Raw genomic sequence first — 21,293 nt, 5'->3', positions numbered from 1 at the left:
TTTGACCTAAAATCAAATGATATGTGTGAATCTTGTCTTTTGGGAAAGATGACAAAATCACCATTCACAGGGTCTTGTGAAAGAGGTGAAGGTCTGTTGGATCTCATACACACGGATGTGTGTGGGCCCTTCAGATCAAATACAAGAGATGCTAATCGATTCTATGTGACTTTCACTGACGATTATAGCAGATATGGATATATCTACTTGATCAAGCATAAGTCAGAAACTTTTGAAAAGTTCAAAGAGTTTAAGCATGAAGTCGAAAATCAATTGGGCAGAAAGATAAAGATACTTAGATCCGATAGAGGCGGGGAGTATCTTAGTATCGAGTTTAACGACTATCTGAAAGAATGTGGGATAGTCTCACAATTGACTCCTCCTAGGACACCACAGTTAAATGGTGTAGCTGAGAGGCGCAATCGAACCTTGTTAGACATGGTTCGTTCTATGATGAGTCGGGCTTCGCTTCCTATTCACTTCTGGGGGTATGCCTTAGAGACAGCCGCCCACAGCCTCAATCTTGTCCCTACAAAGAAGGTTGCCAAAACACCTCACGAAATGTGGACAGGGAAAGTTCCCTCGTTAGCACATATTAAAGTCTGGGGTTGTGAAGCTTTCGTAAGACGAGAGAATCACGACAAGCTAGCAGCTAGAAGTGAGAAATGTGTTTTCATTGGTTACCCAAAGCAGTCTTTTGGATATTTGTTCTACAGGCCTAGTGAGAACGTGGTCTTTGTAGCACGAAGAGGAGTCTTTCTTGAAAGAGAGCTCATATTCAAAGAGGACAGTGGGAGCACTATTGACCTTGAAGAAATTCAAGAGTCAGCCAATGAGGGAACCTTAGATGACACTAGCACTCAACCAGAGGAAACAGTTCCTGTTGAACCAATTGATAACTCATTACCTCTTAGAAGATCCACTAGGGTGAGTGTGCCACCTGAGTTGTATGGTTTTCATATTACTTCAGATGGTGACACATTCATAAGTGACAGAACACTGGTAAACTTAGATGAACCAGTCACTTATAAGGAAGCAATGGCAGGCCCAGAGACTTCCAAGTGGAAAGAGGCAATGGACAGCGAGATTAAGTCCATGTATGACAACCAAGTTTGGAATTTGGTTGATAGTGCACTAGGTCGCAAGACAGTTGGGTGCAAATGGATCTTCAAGAAGAAGACAGACATGGATGGAAATGTGCACACATTCAAGGCTCGACTGGTTGCAAAAGGTTTCACTCAAACCCCAGGGGTTGACTATGATGAGACCTTCTCACCAGTAGCTAAGATTAAATCTATTAGGATATTGCTCGCTATAGCTGCCTTTCATGATTATGAAATCTGGCAAATGGATGTCAAAACTGCTTTCCTTAATGGGAAGTTGGCTGAAGATGTTTACATGAGTCAGCCAGAGGGTTTTGTTGATGCAAAGTTCCCCAATAGAGTGTGCAAGCTTGAGAAATCCATTTATGGATTGAAACAAGCATCTCGCAGTTGGAATATTTGCTTCCATGAGAAAGTCAAAGAGTTTGGTTTCTCTAGAAGTGAAGATGAGTTTTGTGTGTATATCAAGGCTAGTGGGAGTATAGTAACTTTTCTGGTGTTGTATGTCGATGACATATTACTCATTGGTAACGACGTTCCAACCTTGAAAGAAGTTAAGTCTTGGCTTGGAAAGTGTTTTGCCATGAAAGACCTTGTAGAAGCTGCCTATATTCTTGGGATTAGAATATTGAGAGATAGAAAGAAGAGACTAATTGGACTTAGTCAGAGCACATACTTGGATAAGGTACTAAAGAGGTTTAGTATGGAAAATTCCAAGAAGGGAGAGCTGCCTATCCAGAGCAATACCAAATTGAGCAAGACTCAATGCCCGAGTACAGATGTTGAAATAGATGACATGAGTCGTGTACCTTATGCTTCCGCTGTCGGATCGATCATGTACGCTATGACATGTACTCGCCCTGATGTGGCATTTGCTTTGAGCATGGTCAGTCGCTATCAGGGAAATCCAGGTAGAGCTCATTGGATAGCAGTTAAGAATATACTCAAGTATTTGCGAAGGACAAAGGACTGGGCCTTGTGCTTGGTGGCAGTGATATTTTGAGAGTAGATGGTTACAGTGATGCCAGCTTTCAGACGGATAGAGATAACTTCCGTTCTCAGTCGGGCTGGGTGTTTTTACTGAATGGAGGAGCAGTTACTTGGAAGAGTTCCAAGCAAAATACGGTGGCTGGTTCTACTTGTGAATCAGAGTACATAGCAGCAAGTGAAGCGTCGAAAGAAGCAGCTTGGTTGAGGAACTTCATCGGGGATCTCGGAGTTGTTCCAACCATCCATGAGCCTATGGAACTGTTCTGCGATAATGAAGGAGCGGTTCCCTTGACAAAGGAACCGAGAGATCATGGTAAGACCAGACATATCGACAGAAAGTACCATTTCATCAGACATAGAGTAGAAGAAGGCCATCTTATAGTAAAGAGGGTGTCATCTGAAGATAACCCAGCAGATCCTCTCACAAAGGGTCTGAGTAGGGCTAAGCATATTCAGCATGCTCGGAGCATAGGACTGAAAGATGATATTAGTTTTAGTAGTTAGATTAGTTTTTGAAACTTGTAACAAAGTAAATGTAATTGACTTTTGGTGATTAAATAATAAAGTATTATTTATAAGTTTGGCTACTACCTTTTGTCAATTGTTTATTATTGTGTTTCATTTTTGCATGTTTTACTTCCTGAATAATGAGATTATTCAAACTCCACAATCGCTCGTACTCTTGGAAGTAAGTAGTGAATTAAGACTGTCATGAATTGGATTGCAGATTGTCTAAGGATAGACATGGCAATAGAATTGCTGCAACGTTCATGAGTACTCAGAAATTGAGATTTGAGTATTGGATAAACCCTCGCTCAGAGTATTACTTCATGGAATTCATCACGAGTAATACTGAGACGATAATATCTTATAATCTTGAAACGAAGATATATGAGTTGTAATTTACAAGTCGGTTGTGCATTGGTGATACGAAAACGCATCAGTAACTTGGTGTTATAAAATGTATTGTCATGCATAATTTGATGAGTAAAAGATACAAGCATATGAGTCAACGTTTATTCGTTCCTTTTGCCCTAACAGGAAAAGCGATATCTGTGGGCCCCTCGATGATTTGGTGTTGACTTATGTGCTGGGCCCAGCCAGGACTGAATTGATGTGTTCGATTAGAAGTCCTTCATCATCACAAATCAGGAATCGGGAAACATAGATTCTGGACAAAGAGATTGATTACATTCCATGTCTTTTGTCTGGGGATATCAAGCAGAACGAAGGGTTATATGATCACTTATTTTAGGACACGTAACTGACTGGGTCAGAGTTCGGCAGCAGCCTTTTGGAAGCTACAATTTGCTGGTCAAATTTAGAAGGCATACTAGCAATTATAGTTACAGACTTATCCAAGTGGGAGACTGTTGGATTAGGTGTCTAAGCCCATAACTATAATTGGTATGTACTTGAATTGATAGCAGCACAGTCCTTTTGGGTTGCCCTCAACCTAGCAACTGGACAAGGAAATTATGAAAGGAGAGATATTAATTTATAAGATTAATAAATTAATATATATATATATATATATATATATATATTGATTTATTAATATGTTAATGGATTAATATATTAATTAGAAATCATTATGTTTAATTAATTGTTAGCCAGAAATTAATCAGAATTGATTTTGGGGTTAAAAGAATTAATTATAAAGTGCAGGGACTAGTTTGCAATTAACTGATAGTTGAATGGAAGGATCCAGAACTCCCTTGGAAGGGGGTGGACGAAAACCCTAGGGGAAACCCTAGAGAATTCGTCCAAGGGGTCCAAGATAAGGCCTTGGATCTTGCTTAGGCCCTAAGCAAGGGATAACTAGGGTTTTCCCTAAACCCTAGATCCCTCAGCTATTTAAGGAGCCTCCTGGCTCACATTTGATGTACTGATTCTTTGGAAGAATACCTTGGCCGAAATTGCATACTCCCTCTCCTCTTTCTTCTTCTACTTTCCTTCTTGCTAGTCATTGGGTGTGATTCCATTAGAGGCATTACACTTGTGGTGCTAAAGCTTCCAAGAAGATCAAGATCAAGATCAAGGAAATATCAATTGTTTGCTATAACAATTGAAAGGTATGTAAACTCTAAACCCTAGTTTGTTAATTTCGAAATTAGCCTCTCTCCTCTAGGGTTCTTGTTTTGCAATTCAAAGTTGTATGTTCAATAGTTAAAACATAGATCCAAAGTAGGTTGCATGTGAACTTAGGAATTGTTTTCTAGTTTATTTGTTTTATCTAAAACCCATCAGAATGAACTAAGTCGAAGGGGGTTGCTCGGGGAGCACAAATCAATCGAACTTGAATTCTGTGAAGATTGTGTATTTGGAAAGCAGAAGCGAGTGAGTTTTATCGGTGGCAAACATACGACGAAAGGGCCACTTGACTACATACACTCTGATTTATGGGGACCAGCGAAGGTTACATCGAAAGGTGGAGCCTCTTATATGCTCACGATCATTGACGATTTCTCAAGAAAGGTATGGTCGTTCTTCTTGAAGTCAAAGGGAGAAGTATTCCAAACTTTTAGAGATTGGAAAGTATTGGTTGAAAAGCAATCAGGTTTTGAAGTGAAATACCTTCGTACTGATAATGGACTGGAATTTTGTTCTGAAGAATTCAACTCCTATTGCCGTAGGGAAGGAATTACGAGGCATCGCACCGTAGTTCATACACCACAACAGAACGGCGTAGCGGAACGTATGAACCGCACCATCATGGAGAAGGTCCGATGCATGCTATCTCATTCGAAGTTGCCGAAGTCTTTTTGGGCCAAGGCCGCTTCAACCGCATGCTACATTATCAACTGTTCCCCTTCTCGTGCTATTCAAAAGAAGACCCCATTTGAGCTTTGGTCCGGCCAACCTGCTGATTACACGAAATTGATTCCATTTGGATGTCCAACATATGCCCGAGTTGATAACGGTAAATTGGAACCGAGGGCAATTAAATGCGTCTTTCTCGGATATCCGACAGGTGTTAAAGGGTTCAAATTATGGAGCCCGGAGCTAAGCAAGGTTTTGACATCTAAAGATGTGACCTTCGATGAAAAAGCCATGCTTCATCCTGTCTCCAACATTCAGACCAGAGAAAATGAAAATTCGGAAAAAGACAAAGTTCGAGTGGAGGTGGAGTTTCCTTTAAATTCATCTTTCGAGGACCAGTCTCATGAAGGTGTCGAGGTTTCTCAACCCTCGAATAATCAACATTCCTCTTCTCATGAGCCAGCCGAAGCTCCAAGCCAACCTCACAGTCCCTCCATTGCAAGAGATAGACCTCGCAGACAGATTGTACCTCCAAAGAGATATGTTCAAGCCAATTCTGTCGCTTATGCACTTACAGTTGCCAATGAAGTTGAGTCTGTTCTGGAGCCCACAAGCTACAACGAGGCCATTCAATCCAAACATTCTAATAAGTGGATGGTTGCCATGCACGAGGAGATGGAATCTCTTCAGAAAAATGGCACATGGGATCTCGTTCCAGCTCCAAAGGGTAAGAAGACAGTTAAGTGCAAATGGGTCTACAAGTTGAAGGAGGCTATCCACCCTGGTGACAAACCAAGATATAAAGCTCGTTTGGTAGCCACAGGCTACAGTCAAATCCCAGGTATCGATTATACCGACATTTTCTCTCCGGTTGTGAAACACACGTCAATACGTGTCTTGTTGGGATTAGTTGCCTCTCATGACTATGAATTAGAGCAACTTGATGTTACTACAACATTCTTAAATGGTGTGCTTGAGGAAGAGATATATATGCAACAACCTGAAGGTTTTGTAGCTCCTGGCAAGGAAAGCTACGTGTGCAAATTGAAGAAGTCTCTTTATGGCCTCAAGCAATCTCCTCGACAATGGTATAAAAGGTTTGACTCATTTATGACCAGTCACAAGCTGAAAAGGTGCACCTACGACAGCTGCGTTTACTACAAAAAGTGTGACGATGGTTCAATGGTCTATCTACTTTTATACGTGGATGACATGTTAATTGCAGCGAAGAATATAAAGGAGATTCAAAAGATAAAAGACCAGTTGAATGCTGAGTTCGATATGAAGGACTTGGGTGCTGCCAAGAAAATTCTAGGAATGGAAATAGTGCGAGACCGTAGTGCAAGAACTCTATACCTTTCTCAACAAAGCTACATTGAGAAGGTTCTGCACCGTTTCAATATGCATGACGCAAAAGAAGTCAGCACTCCTTTCGCAGCCCACTTCAAGCTATCATCCGCCTTAAGTCCTACCACCGAAGAAGATATAGCATACATGGCAAAGGTACCATACTCCAGCGCTGTAGGATCTCTTATGTATGCTATGATTTGTACACATCCAGATTTGTCATATGCGGTAAGCATGGTGAGCAGATACATGGCGAATCCAGGAAAGGAGCATTGGGTTGCTGTTAAATGGATTTTTCGCTACTTGCGAGGTACTTCCTCTTTATGTCTGTGGTTTGGAAAAACCGATAATGGAGTACTTGGTTATGTGGATTCCGATTATGCAAAGGACTTGGATAAAAGACGATCGATTACAGGGTACGTGTTTACTTTGGGTGATTGCGCAGTTAGCTAGAAAGCGCAGTTACAATCTACTGTAGCGTTATCCACCACTGAAGCCGAATACATGGCTGCTACGGAAGCAGTGAAGGAAGCCCTCTGGTTGAAACGGTTGATAGGTGAGCTTTCAAACAAGTTATCTGTTAACACTGTTTTTTTGTGACAATCAAAGTGCAATATTTCTGACGAAGGATCAAATGTTCCATGATCGAACGAAGCATATTGATGTTCGTTATCACTTCATCAGAGATGTTATTGCTAAAGGCGATATTACAGTAAACAAGATCAGCACCAATGATAATCCTGCTGATATGTTCACTAAAAGTCTTCCAATAGCCAAATTCAAAGCATGTTTGGATTTGGTGGGTGTTTCAGATCGCATTTGAGCCTGATAGGCTCGTGGTGGAGGAAGTATATTTACTTTTCGAAATCAATTTTTTCTCATATGGTGTTTGCAAATTCTTATAGAGATTTGGAGTATGATGAGCTGTTGATAAACTGTTTTGCATGATCATTGTGCAAGTTAAAGTTTTTTTCATCCTGTCTCATTTGAAGTCAGGGTGGAGATTGTGGAAGTTTCCTTCAAACTTCAACATTGGATGATTTCTAGAATACCATTCTACACATGTGGTTTTAATTTGTCAAGAATGGGTGGTAGCATGTTTGTCAAGAATGGATGGTAGCATGTTTGTCAAGCTTGGATGGTAATAGACAATTGAATTCATACATTCATTTGCCTATAAAAGGAAATGAAACCAAGCTTATTAAAAACACCACACCTCAAATTACATCTTCATCTTTCTCTCATATTCATACAAATATATGTTTGATATATTTGTTTCTCTTTCCTCTATCTCTGTAAACACTGAATATTATAGTAAATTGGTTCTCGGCTTCCTCCGCCCGTGGTTTTTCCCGATTTGGGTTTCCACGTAAATATCGCGTGTTTTTTCTTTTTATCGTTCGATTTATTCTTGGTTGATTATTCAAATAGTTTTATATTCCGTTGAATCGCTATCGTGATATTTGGGTTTTATACTTCGATCTTGAAGTTATCGATTATTTTTGTAGTCGATTTGTCTACAAGTCTAAACGATTTTTACTTGTGGGTTTGTTGTGCATCACTTCTCCCCTCTTTGATCTATATTATGTCTAATTCAACTATTTTTTCTAATGTGTATGTTGAACTCTATTATTTATATGTCTCAATTTAGGTTTTTTAGTTGTTATGATTTGGAGGCCTCCCAATTACGATCACTTCTTGAACGAACCATTGACTTTTAACAGGTTATACTTGTGTATTTTTGTTGAACGAACCATTTCAGCCTCTTATAGTCATTTTATTTCTGTCATAGCTCTTACAAGTTTCATTTTACAGATAAAAAATATTGATTTGGTGATTTATTCTTCTATTGTGTATTTTTATGATAGCAAATCAAGAACGAATCCAAGAATGAAGTTTTATGTTATTTTTTCAGAACTGATGTGCAAGAGTGAGAACAATTGTCTCAGAAATACTGATGACAGTTCGGGTTTGGTTTTTTTAGGCCATGGAGATTGCAGTTTGTAGGCCTGATGGTGGACCCGTTCAAAAAAAAATTATATAAGTAACAACGAAGTTGGATTTTAATCTTAAGATATCAAACAAGAAAAACCAAACTTTTGGAAGCAACATCCGACATTAGTAAAGGTAAAGTCTTCAAATTCTATATTGAATTCTTTCAATTAGTGCATTAAGAGATTTCTTGGTTCATAAAATGAGATCACCGACATGTTTTGTGATTATTTTGCAGGCTTTATTGACTGTTTGCAACTTTTTGTGGGAACCAATACATTATCATAAGGGCGTTTTGAAGTGATTATTGTTATATTCCAAAGAATCAAAAACAGATAACTACGTCTATACCACTAATTCTATTTTTATTTCAATAATTACTTTGTCTATACCACTAGGGGTAGTTAGGTAATTCTATTTTTATTTCAATAATTACTTTTTCTCAAGGAAAATTCATATCTGCACATCTCCATTTCTACATCATTTGATATCAAATAATGAAAAATTCTAAATCATAAGCTTTTCTCTGGTCATTTACCTCATTGGTGTCTTTTCCTATTAGGTTTATTTCAATGTTAATTACTGATTACTCTTTTCCAATTTATTATTTGGCACACAACTTTATTATATATATTAAATCACAAGGGCCTTAGCAATAGTAACTTTTTAGGCTTTAGGTTTTTGCCACAAGTTTTTGGTGAATATGACACTTTTCGTCCCTAAAGTCAAAACTTTTACATTTCGTGTTTTGATTAAGTCTTTAATGACTTTGACACTTTTAGTCCTTGCAGTCAAAAGTTTTATATTTTGGTGTTTTTGCCACAAATCTTTAATGAATTTGACACTTTTTGTCCTTGTACTCAAATCTTTTACATTTTGACATAAAAACACAAAAAACCTTCTTTTGAACTTTGCCACCATATTTTTCCAACTTTTGCAACTTTAACATTATTGCCACAACATTTTTGAATTTTCTCCACCAGTGTCCCTTCTTTTGGTTGTACACTTTTGACATCTAATTTTAGGGGTTGTCGACTTTCTACTCTATTTGTGGTGATTTAAAGTTTTAGCACATATATTTTAAAGTTTGCCGATTTTTCCCATATTACCCAAAAGCGGCGTAGCCGCGGATTCTTTGCTAGTTGTTATTAAAGATGTTAAGTAACATCTTATAAGTGCAATCTACTGACAATAACTAAAAGCAGGTGTTGGTTTCTATTAGTAGTTGTACTTTTAACCTATTTTCTATCTTTTTTTGCTTATATCCAGTTGCAGCTAAAATTGTATTTGATATCACATAATGAACCTTCAGTTAACATTGGAACTATGGTAACTGTTATTTATAGTTAATAGATGCCTATTTGTTTTATTTTTACTTTTTTATCTAATGTGATTGATGTTTAGCTTTCAAAATTATCCGTGGAGGACTGTGAAACATCAATTAAATTACTTGAATCACTCTTTATGGATCATTCTCATAGGTTTTTTTTTAATTTCTGCAACATTTACTCATGTTGATTATTTTTTGTTACTGCTGAGAATCATCATTACTTATTTTGCAGAGTTTTTGAGACTCTTAATGTGAGATCACTCCTAATTCCAAACTTGAGGTCTGCAGCATGATCTATTTTACCACCTAATGCCTACATTTATTCATGGATACTGGTATAAAAAATAAGATATGTTTCATTATAACAGTAAGAATTGTTTTTTTTTCCATCTTAAGTCGTTGATTTTTCCCAATTTTTTTCTAATGCTGACCTTTTGTGCGTTCTTTTAGTTTTAGATGGAAGATTCATATGTAGGTTAATGGCAAGATAAACCGGTAACATTGATCATACATAACTTTTATTTTGTGGAAAAGAGGATGAAATATTTGTTAATAACTTAAAATTTGATTTTTTTTATAAAGATTAGAAATGTTTTTTGCATGTAATTAATGAAGAGAACAAGGTGATTGGCATTGTGGCACTCATGGATTTGGTGTCAGCTGAGCTTTGAAGGTATGTGACATCCTAGAATTTAGGTCTAAATCTATAAACAGTCAGTTCTGTGCGAACCACATTGTAGTGAACCTACGGCATAGTACCCAAAAGATTTTAAGTACAAATGAGATCATATTACTTATAAGTTCCTTTGGGATACCTCAAAATGCTCAAAAAGTTAATCGCCGTCATCAAACAAGAAACAGTTCAAAAACCCGTGAGACCTGATGCCCTAAAAATCAAATTTTTGCATTTGACATGCTCAAGGACTACGGATGATAAAACTGGATAGAACATGCTCTCAGGATTCCGTGGATATAAAGAACGTCCAAAACGAAATTTGTATGCAAAAGATATGATCGCTTTAAGAAATCAAACATGTATAACATTAACTTTATCTGATTTCATAAACCGTATTAATCCGTTGAGGCACTTGCACACCTCGAATAAAAATTCTGAGAACGTTTTTGGACTCAGACTATGGTCTAATATTTTATTTACTACCTGAAATATTTTTAGTAAAAATATTTGTAAAAGTCATAAAAATCAGACGTTCAGACCAATTAGATGCGAAACTTTAAACGCAAATTCACGGAGTTCTACAACTCAAAAAATTTATCCGTTCGACCTTTTAGAATTGTAGAATTAATATCTATCATTCGACACAATCGGAAAATTTCTTGACCAGCCAAAGGCCAAGCCCTCTCTTCTTCATCTTGATCTCGGTGGTACAAACTCGAGCAGGAAAACACCAACACCACTCTACCGTCTTCCCTTCCGAGGGTAACCCAAACCTCCCCGCTGCCATCACCCTCCTTCCGAAGGCAACCCAAACGTCCCCGCTGCCATTACCCTCCGCCTCCCTTGTCATGACACACGACCACCGAGCTGCTGTTATGTGAATTCCGACAGCCACCACCGCTCTATTGTCATGCTGCTTACCGCCATCATCAACCCCCTACCTTACCATCTTCCTCCTGTTGGAAAATTTAGTATAAATATTTATATTTTTACTAACTTTGGACATATATAAATATATACATATGTTGTATATATAACTAACTCTAAGTGGGTTTGTGTTCTCCTTCACGAGGACTTCGAAACGATATATTATATGTCCAAAATAGAGTATATGTGAATGAGATATCGATACTCAAGACGGGTATTTGAGAATAAATTTAGCAAAAAGAAAGGAATGTGGGAATGATTCTCACATTGGTAGAAAGACCAAACCAAATAAGGTTTATAAGCTTGAATGCATGAAAGACTTACAAGCTTCTGTCTATGGCTATGCTACAGTTTTGGTCCCTATTTTTGTATTTTTGAATTCTGTAACGGATGCATTAATTGCGTAATTAATGATATTTATTGGCATTACACGCTCAATCAATTAGTGATTTGTTTCCATTACACGATTCAACTATAAAAGAAGACCTTGCCGTCTCATTCAAACACACAAATGAAAATACTCTTCTTCTTCCTCCTTCTCTGTACTCCTGCTTCCGGCGATTCTTTCAGGTAAGTGGTAATATTCGGCAGTACACAATACTGCTAAGGTTGTTATACCCGGGGAAAGGTTGTTATACCCGGAGAACAGACGGCGAATCTGTTGAAGGGAATCGAGTCCAACTCGAGCCTCAGCCACATCGTTTGCTGCTAATCTTTTCTTTACATGAAGCTTTCAAGAGGAAAACGTACCACCTCCGACCAACATTACCGAGAAACCTTCATCACCACCTGCCATCTTCCTTGCCCCACTCTCTCTGATTTCGCACCGACAGAAAGCAATGGAGATGCAGCGGAGCTGCCATAGCACGCCACCTATCACCGCCACCGCAGCTCCGCTACCTGCTGCCATCAGATTTGCTGCAAATGCGAGTTTTTTTTCCGACCAACCATACCACCGCTGCTGTAAGTGTCGACCGACCACCACCAGGATTCTCCCCTCCCCTACTGGTCTTTCCCGTCGATATTTGGCAGAAATAAAGCAGCAGAAGGCCACTGGAGCATCCCCCTGCCGCACACAGCCGCCGACAACCACCATTCACAACCGTCAACTGCTGCCTCCACAAAATCCGACTGCCACTGTAAGGGCTCGTCATCTCCACCATGCCATTCGATTTCACTGACGGGAGCTATTGCTCCGTCCAGACGAGACCAGGAGACGCCATGAGGGTCTCAATCCCTAGAGTCCCAAACCAGCGATTCCCGATTTATGGGTTCGTACCACACCTGAAAGTCGCATCTGGTAAACGAAGGGGATCGACTACTGTTCTAAGTTCATTAGTTATTAATTAATTTAAACCCTAAAGTTCCGAATTGTACGACTTTGGCCCCTCCTAGGGATTTAGTTTTCACATCAAGTCAAACTGGCATTAAAATACCCAAGAATGGTCCCTCCACCCGAAAAACCCGGCAAACTTGGTCCTAGAACCCCAAACCAGTTTCAAATGTACCAATTTAGCCCCTGGTTTTGAGAATAATTTTCAAAATCAGTCCCTGGAGTTTTATTTTGGCAAAATCAACCCCAATACTTTATTTATTTTAATAAAGACCACCCTATACTTAATAATTACTACCAAAACTACCCTTTTGGTTTATTAGGTAATATAAATAGACCCAGTGATTCGTTTTAAGGACACGAAATATCACGAAACGACTTTCACGACAAATTTCACTCTCGAGCCTCGTTCACGCATCGAAAGTGAATGTTACGGCCCCTTTTTATTGTTTTATTATTTTTGGGAGAGAATACATGTGAAATATATATTTACCGGTTATGAAATGTGTTTATAAACATGCGAAACCTATATATCGGTAATAAAATACGCTTATAACACATATACCTAGTTTTAATATTTGTTATTGTCAAAATAATATATTATAAACCGATTTCCTTATGATATGCATGCGTTTAAAAATATTATTAGTCTTGCGAATAATTTATTTTCACTTATATCGAGCATGTACAAACATATATATTAATTATATACGTACGAATTATAACAATTATATCTTGGAAATCATTCGTGCATGTGAAGAAACATATTATCTATTTCAGCGAGTGACATACATTTTTACGGATTTATCGAATTTACTCGGCTTTTATAGTGAAACTTTATCGTATAACATAGTTAATGACCTTTATAGTGAGACAATATTCATTACCTAAGCTACAACCTCGACGGTTCAATCGAAGCGGGTGATAATTATCTTTAGTTTAACTACGACGCCCAATGAAGCGTCGTAAGGGATTGTAACTAGTCACATAACTCGGTTATAGGACTCGCTATAGGCATTAACTGGACTCTTTAATTAGAAACCACGGATTCAGTTTCTCTGTTTATCAAGCATTTTAAGTAATTTACTTATGGTTTAACTCTTTATCAAGCATTTTAAGTATGGATTTACTTATGATTAACTCTTTATCAAGCATTTTAAGTATGAATTTATTTATGGTTTAACTCTTTATCAAACATTTTAAGTATGGATTTACTTATGGTTTAACTCTTTATCAAGCATTTTAAGTATAGATTTACTTATGATTTATCTATTTATCAAGTATTTAAAGTATGGGTTTACTTATGGTTTATCACTTTATCAAACATTTTAGGTATGGATTTACTTATGATTTATCTCTTTAACAAATATTTCAAGTATAGATATACTTATGATTTAACCCTTTATCAAACATGGTTTTAACGACAAAAGGAATACTTTTAGACTTTTACAGTATCTTTACTGCGGTTAGCAGAATACCTGTAACTCTCACTAACCTTTGTGTTGACCCTCAAATTACATGTATTCTCAGGAGATCATTGAAGCAGCCTTTAACAGAAGAACTATTCATGGATTCCATACAATCTAGTACTCTTATCTAGTTTTCGTTATATCGGCCTACTTGTTAAGACGAATTTATGAACTCATTACTATTATATGCATGAACCTTGTATTCGAACATTAAACTGGAATGTAACTGCTATGTTGTTATTGTTGTAGTTTGTGATGTATATTCAATTTGCTTGTGATCCATGAACTAAGTCATACAGCTCGGCGTATTCCGGCGCCTCGGCCGGGGGTGTAACAAGGTCAGATATTACGAAAATGAAAATGTCGGGATAATCATCACCACCATCGGACTATCCACTGTTCGTCGACATCTCCACCTTCTGTTCCCACCACTTGCTTCCTGGATCCCTATACTTTTGCCATCTACTAATGACAGACCTTGACAAGATGGTTAGTTAGTCACCTTTGGAGGTCATAAAGAGTCGGAAAGATGATAAAGGCAAAATGGTAATCTAATATATTATTCTAATTTAACTTGAGATGTATCCAGAAAAGAATTGGAAACTATAAATTTATAACAAACAATGAATTATAAATGTCATGGCTAATAAATTCACCCTTTTATGTTGTTTCCTTTATCGATTCTACCCCACAACGCAGGGTTCTTCTCTGGTTTGTTGTAATTTTCTATGTTAATTAGCTGGTATAACATTCACAAAAGTTAATTATTTGCATCTATTTTGGAACTAAAAGTAAGAAAGTTCTTTCCAGGCATGTCATTTCCAAGGAAATATTACAATGTTTACAACTAAACCTTATTATAAAAACTATATGAAAGATGAATGAGGAAAACAATAGATTTGAAAATATTCAATTTGTGTATTTTTTTTTTCTAACAAATTTAATATTTTTTTTCTGATCTTTGTAATGGGGTGTAAACCTCTTGGTTTATTTAAAATATATAAATAAATAAAACTTTGCTTTCCTCAAATGATATTGGTAATTAGGATATAAACCTTTAAATGTTTTCAGTTTTTTTTTTTTTTTATTTCTTTCTTTTATAATCTCCACTTTTATTAAAATTACATATTTAAATAATAAATTATTCACCATTTATTATTGATCACTATTATTGAAGATGGAACTAATAGTCAAGCATATATTAATAAATTGTGCATCATTAAAGATTACTCTTTTGAGTTATCAATAGTGTTTTTCCTTTTTAATCATGGTTTTTACAGGTTTAAATATAGTGTGTATATGTGTCTATAAGGTTGTATCTTAACAATATTACATTTTATGTCAGCTTTTTCAGTATTAAAACGACATTAATGAAACTGATTTTGAAAATACACTACAAGAAAAAATAACTTGATTCAACTTTTTATAAGAGTGTGTATTTGTTTCCTTTTGTACATAGTCTATTTCCTTTCCTTTTGGCAATATATACTTTGGAGAACTCTAATTTGTTGTAAAATTATTATCACTTCTTTGGCTGTTGTTGACACCGTCATTGTTATGGTGGTCATTGGCAATAATGGAGCCAATTACGGCAGCCAAAGCTGCCATGAAATGTGGATCTGCTGTGACCGCCATCGTGGCTGCATCCATCAGCTCTTGGTCGGAATTTGGGATGCCAGAAAACTTCCTTACACTATACTGTTGAGCATCCAATTGTGCCAAAAGTGATGGTTTATTAGGAAGACTGAAATTAGGATTTGTGTTGGTCGAAAAAGGAAAGTGAAATGGGGGTTGTTGGAGGTGGTTGGAGCTAGGGTTTGTGAGGTCTAATGTAATGGAAGGAAACGGTGTAGTGGCTGACAAGGTAGTGGTCATATTCGGATGATAAGAAGAAAGCATGGATCCTACGATAAGGTTGTGGTTATGGTGATTAGAGCTTGAAATTGAACCGGAGAGTAGCATAGAGGCGGCGACAGAGGTGGTGGAGGCCATTGCCATGGCAGCTTGTGGTAGTGGATGGTTATGAGTGCCTTCATATGTCGTTATCAAAATTGTCTGATCATCCATAGATCGTTGTACCTATACAAGATTTAGATAATTTTTTGTGAGTCAAGAGGTATTTTATGAATATACTTTGAATATTGATGATTTCTTTAGTCAATTGTATTAACATCAATAACCTTGATAAAATTCTAAATTTAATGGGATAAATTGATATTTTTAAAAGGTAGCTTTAATCTATTTATTTATAAATTTATTCTTTCCAGGAAAAAACTGTTTATTTATTATTAAATTATATTACTTTTATAATAGTATAATCCTTGGAATTATATATATATATATATATATATATATATATATATATATATATATATATATATATATATATATATATAGGGAGAGAGAGAGAGAGAGATAGAGAGAGGGGGAACCGATGAGTACTCTTTTTTCGGTGAGGACACCTAAAAAAATGAAAAAAATAAAAAAAATACAAATCATAAAATCAAGCATAGTACTATATCGTAGAGAAAAAAAATTAGAAATTTTTTTTTTGAATCATTAAAATTGAAGCATGGATCATTTTTATGATCCATGATTCAATTTTAATGATCCAATTTTTTTTCTTTTCGATACAATCATATGCTTGATTTTATGATTCGTATTTTTTATATATATATATTTTTTTCAATTTTTTATCTCTGATATAATACTATGTTCAGATTCACACTGTGAATCTGTTCAAATTCACATTGTGAATCTGTGCAGATTCACACTGTGAATCTGTGCAGATTCACACTGTGAATATATGCAAATTCACAGTGTGAACCTCAACAGATCACAAAAGTAATATATATATATATATATATATATATATATATATATATATATATATATATATATATATATATATATCGATGGAAAGATGATGAAAAATTATGAATTTCTATATTTTTAGATTTTTTTCGATAAAAAATAAAACCTAAACTTTCGTGTGTATATATATATATATATATATATATATATATATATATATATATATATATATAATGGGAAAAAAGTGAATATACCCTTAAGAGTATATAAGCTTAGGTATCTAAACTCACCATATTACGTCGTTTTGTATCATATATACATATTGTAATTATCTAATATTCTTCTAATTCAACTTCTAACTTGATTTAATTTGAAGAATTTTATAAATTTTATATTTATCTTCCTCTTACATAATTTTTATTTTCAATTATAATATATATAGCGTAGTAGGTGTTCAACATAAAGATGTGATGTAAGAAGAATGGAGAAAAAATATTTCTTTAAGCAATGTATAGGCTTATATAATTGAGTAGATTAAGTTAGTTTTAGGTTTACATGTTTTAACTAAATAGGTTTACAACTCTATCTTATTTAATTTATTTAAGTAAACTAGTTGTGAGACCCGTATGTTATACGTGTTGGATAAAACAAAAAATTAAATATGAAGGTTTTAAAAAACTTATTTAAATTGAAATTTTAGAAGTGAAATTTAAAATTTAAAAATTGAATTTAAAAGGAAACATATTAAATACTATATAAGTAATATTGTAATTTATTGTTTATTTTTAATTAAAACAATTATTAATTGAGGTGTAAATATGATGTGTTAAATTAAGAAAAAATAAAAAAAAATGAGAAAATGACAAATAGGAAAAAGCATTTATTCAAAAATATAAAAAAATAACATGTGCTCAAATTAATGAGAGAATAACATGTGTCAAAAGTATTTCATTTATTATGGAGGATGGGTTAAAAAATTTCATATCCGCTCAATTTATTTATTAAAAAAGTTAGTTTTAAAAAGTTTTTTATGGCTTTGTCATAACATGTTATTGCTTCAAAGTTTGTATTTAACGTGATGGCTAAGTTATATATTTATAAAAAAATAAATAATTATAGAATAGAAATATAAAAAGATTAATTATATAAAAAGTTATCGTCTTAACAAACGCCGTGATTCGTAACAACGTATAAAGTTTGAGACTTAACATTATCGTCATGACATCCCTTATGATATTTTCAACCTTTGTTTTATTTCAACCCAAACTTTTTAACAAATGGGTGAACCCGGTATGCCGCTACTCAGATAATCACATTATGTAATCGGTAAAAAAGTTAAAAATATGAAAATGGTCGAATGAGTCAAGCATATTAAAATTCACCTTAAATGTATTTAACATAACATTATAAATATTTTTATTCTATAACTTCTTATTATTTTATTAATGTAATAATCTTTACAATCAAATTTATTAAATTAAAAGAAAATGGGAGATGATTTGTACACAATAATTTTTTTCCATACACAACAATTAATGTTTTAAAATGTTGTATTGTACAACTCTATAATACATAAATTGTTATGTATGGCAAAATTTTGTTATATACGAATCACTTCCCAAAGAAAATATACAAAAGTTGAAGGTTGCCCCAATGTGGCTACACCCATTAATTAAGGCTCGTGCTAAAAAGTTCATCTTTTTAATGGTTACCAAAAATATCCTTTCATTTCTATTATCACCAGCTAGTAGAACAAATTATTTATAAAAAGAAAAGAAAAAAAAATCTTATTATAAGTTTTAGATGAGAAGAAAACAATGATGATGATGAAGGAGGTGAACCTACTTGCTTACGCACTGGACAACCTACTACCATGGTGCAACGATAATAAGCTCGAGGACATGGATTCCCTTTCGCCATTTTTTGCCCATATTTTCTCCATTGACATCCATCTGAAATCTGTAAAAATACGTACAAGCATATATGTGAAATGTGATTATAGTTTCTTCGTGTCTTTAATTTGCATCATATAAACAAAATACAAATGTCATTAACTCCAAATTAACGTTCTTATTTATATCTTGTATATGTATACGTGTCAACGGGGAGCAAACGGGACGGTGATTGCATCCTAAACCCCCGTCTCCGATTGATTTTGGACTATCTTATTTGGGCTAAAAGAAGTCTTGTTTGGCTAAAAGAAACTATTTTTTTTTATAATAATAGTTATTTATAGCATAATTATAAATGTCACAAACAACTTAAAAATATGTTTTTTGTTGAATTTTGGTACGTAAAAATCATCCTATTGTTTATTATATTTATATAATTAATATATGTAAATATATATAATTTATTAACGGTGCCCCATGGGGGGTTTTGGGACGGGACTGTCAATCACCGCCCCCGCTCTCGTCCCCGAAATTAAAACGGGGGTTAACCATGCCCCCATCCCCGATTTTTTTTTCCAGCAAATAACCACATACGGGACGGGGCCCCCATGTGATCGGGGTCCCACGAGACTTTTGACATCTCTAATTTATATCATGTGTTTAAGGATAAACTAATTAGGTTTCCATAGAAGAAATTACTGTCAACATTGTTGCAACAAAATTAATTCTTTCCAATAAATGTGAATTACATATATAGTACTATTTATTATATAGACATCCTTAGCATAGATCATATATTTTAATATTTTTATGGTATTTGTAGTAACAGTTTAAAAACTCACATTCAGTCATTAATTCCGATGATGTGATCGACATAATTGACATGACTCTAACTAAGGATGACCAAAGTCCACGACTCTTAAGTTTGACAATTTGTAAGTATTTTTGTCAAACTTAATGGCAGCTTTCGTAGTCGTAGACTTATATAGCCACCATTTGCCATAATTAACTAGATTATATGCAATTTCTACGTCTTTCATTTCTGTAAAACTGATTTTAAATATTAAATACATAATTTAATTTAATTATTGTTTTAGCAAATAAATAAATAAATAAATTACTAACCATGGATGCTTCAGACCGAGCCCTAACCGACACACGGGCCCTTCTCATAGTTGTTTCAGCCGTAGCTCCTTGATCACAAATATCCTTTGGTGAATTCAACTTAACATCTTTGTTCATATCAGAGCTATCAACATTTGGATCAATCTTCATTAATGGTGGAGTGAGTTTCTTGAATTCCAACGTGTCGTCTTCCACCTTATTTATAGTCTATTATTTTCCAAATCATATCCATCAGTTGAATCAATGTCATTGTATGGTAATTAAAACGAAACTTGATCAATGGATTATATGTTGAATTAATATTAGTTATATGTATACCTTAATATGTCTTTGTAAAAAGCTATATTTTTCTTTAATTTGAGCAAGCATCGATCGCAAACTTTCGTTTTCTCGCTTCATCTTTTCAAGCTCGTTCTGTAATATAGCCAACTTCGACCAAATATATCAGACTACTGAATTCATTTCTAATAAACACCATCATATTCATCATATTCATCGTTTGTTCACAATTTTGAAAAACGATATTAGGGTTGCTAAAGAGTGCCTTAACTGGATTGAATATGTACGTATGAGTTTATATATACCTTATGAGCATCTTGGTTTTTCGTATTTATTGTATTAAGATTCGAACCCACCTGCATATATACGACACATAAAACACGAATATATTTGGTTAAAGAATTTTCTTATAGATTAAAAGGAGTAAAGGGTCAAGGATAATCATGTTCATGCATCTGTTCATTATAATCTAGATATGACTGGTCATCTCAACGAGCAGTTTGAACAAAAACCATCAAAAACGATACGAGATTAGCAAGAAGCAGATGTAATTAAATGGTTAAATCAACTTACATTTAAGTTAAGCTGGAGTTCTTGATTAACTCTGTCGTGTTCTTTGTTTTCTATGGCATGATGAATACTAGAAGGATGCTGCAGGGAAGAATTACCAGTAGTACTAGTTCTCGAGAAGAAATCCACTTCGTTAATGATCGCAGAACTGTTTTCATGGCGATTGATCGGAAACTTGTGTCCGTCGAATGAATTGAGAACCATATTCTCACATCGAGCTTCCATTACATGAACGGGTAATCAGAGTGGTTGATGGATTTGAAGCAAAGAATGAAATGCGTATTGATGAAGATTGGAAGAACCCCAGATATTGTGTGATCAGGAAGAGAAGAAGACGACTGGTTTGCTTTGAAAAGTCGATGAAATGGAGTGGGGATTAAAAAATAAGAAGAGGAAGACTTGGGACCAAATGTGAAACGAAGTGAGTTATGGAATAAATATATATTATTAATTAAAAAAGGGTGTAGAGTTTCGTCAGATGGTGCGTCAATAGGTACATGTGTCTTCTTCTCCATGGGGACTACCCTAACCCTAGGCTGATCTAATTAACTTATATGATCCCAATCGCTTCTTATTCTTATTCATGTTTCTTACTTTATTTATTTTAGACCAGCTGTGATGTAATAAATTTGTCTATTTGAAAAAATAAATAACAATTTATAAAATTTAAATTTATAAAAAAA

The 21,293-nt window shown here is 35.0% G+C and overlaps 1 protein-coding gene and 1 long non-coding RNA gene across 4 annotated transcripts; one reads left to right on the top strand and one right to left on the bottom strand.

The window, feature by feature from the left end:
* The first annotated feature begins 7,732 nt into the window (after nucleotides 1-7,732).
* On the top strand, nucleotides 7,733-10,604 carry LOC145125645 (uncharacterized). 2 transcript variants are annotated; one of them, XR_013716092.1, is made up of 3 exons: nucleotides 7,733-8,330; nucleotides 8,434-9,676; nucleotides 9,758-10,604. It is a non-coding gene; the product is annotated as an uncharacterized LOC145125645 (long non-coding RNA). The 2 variants fall into 2 exon arrangements; XR_013716091.1 differs by having other exon boundaries at nucleotides 8,434-9,892; nucleotides 9,976-10,603.
* Nucleotides 10,605-15,324: 4,720 nt separating this feature from the next.
* Nucleotides 15,325-21,006, bottom strand: LOC145126310 (putative WRKY transcription factor 47). 2 transcript variants are annotated; one of them, XM_079061702.1, is made up of 6 exons: nucleotides 20,614-21,006; nucleotides 20,346-20,396; nucleotides 20,080-20,175; nucleotides 19,762-19,968; nucleotides 18,590-18,703; nucleotides 15,325-16,009 (listed from the first exon to the last, which is right to left on the bottom strand). In XM_079061702.1, the coding sequence occupies exons 1-6, from the start codon at nucleotides 20,833-20,835 to the stop codon at nucleotides 15,431-15,433; spliced, it is 1,269 nt and encodes a 422-aa protein (XP_078917828.1). In that variant the 5' UTR covers nucleotides 20,836-21,006; the 3' UTR covers nucleotides 15,325-15,430. The 2 variants fall into 2 exon arrangements, with proteins under 2 accessions (XP_078917828.1, XP_078917827.1); XM_079061701.1 differs by having other exon boundaries at nucleotides 20,080-20,190; nucleotides 20,614-21,005.
* Nucleotides 21,007-21,293: the final 287 nt, after the last annotated feature.

This window comes from Lactuca virosa, chromosome 7 (genome assembly GCF_052849685.1).
Source record: "Lactuca virosa cultivar CGN04683 chromosome 7, Lactuca_virosa_CGN04683_v6, whole genome shotgun sequence".
NCBI classification, from domain to species: Eukaryota; Viridiplantae; Streptophyta; class Magnoliopsida; order Asterales; family Asteraceae; genus Lactuca; species Lactuca virosa.
The sequence above is the reverse complement of the archived record's forward strand: the minus strand, read 5'-3'. Positions and strand labels throughout refer to the sequence as shown.

Bases quoted from the DNA above. Each gene is read 5' to 3' on its own strand.
- LOC145126310 (XM_079061701.1), bottom strand. From the start codon at position 20,835: ATGGAAGCTCGATGTGAGAATATGGTTCTCAATTCATTCGACGGACAC. The intron at 20,191-20,345 runs GTATATATAAAC...ATTTGGTCGAAG, and splicing joins AAAACCAAGATGCTCATAAG to TTGGCTATATTACAGAACGA. The intron at 16,010-18,589 runs GTAGGTTCACCT...AATCTTGTATAG, and splicing joins GTTGTCCAGTGCGTAAGCAA to GTACAACGATCTATGGATGA.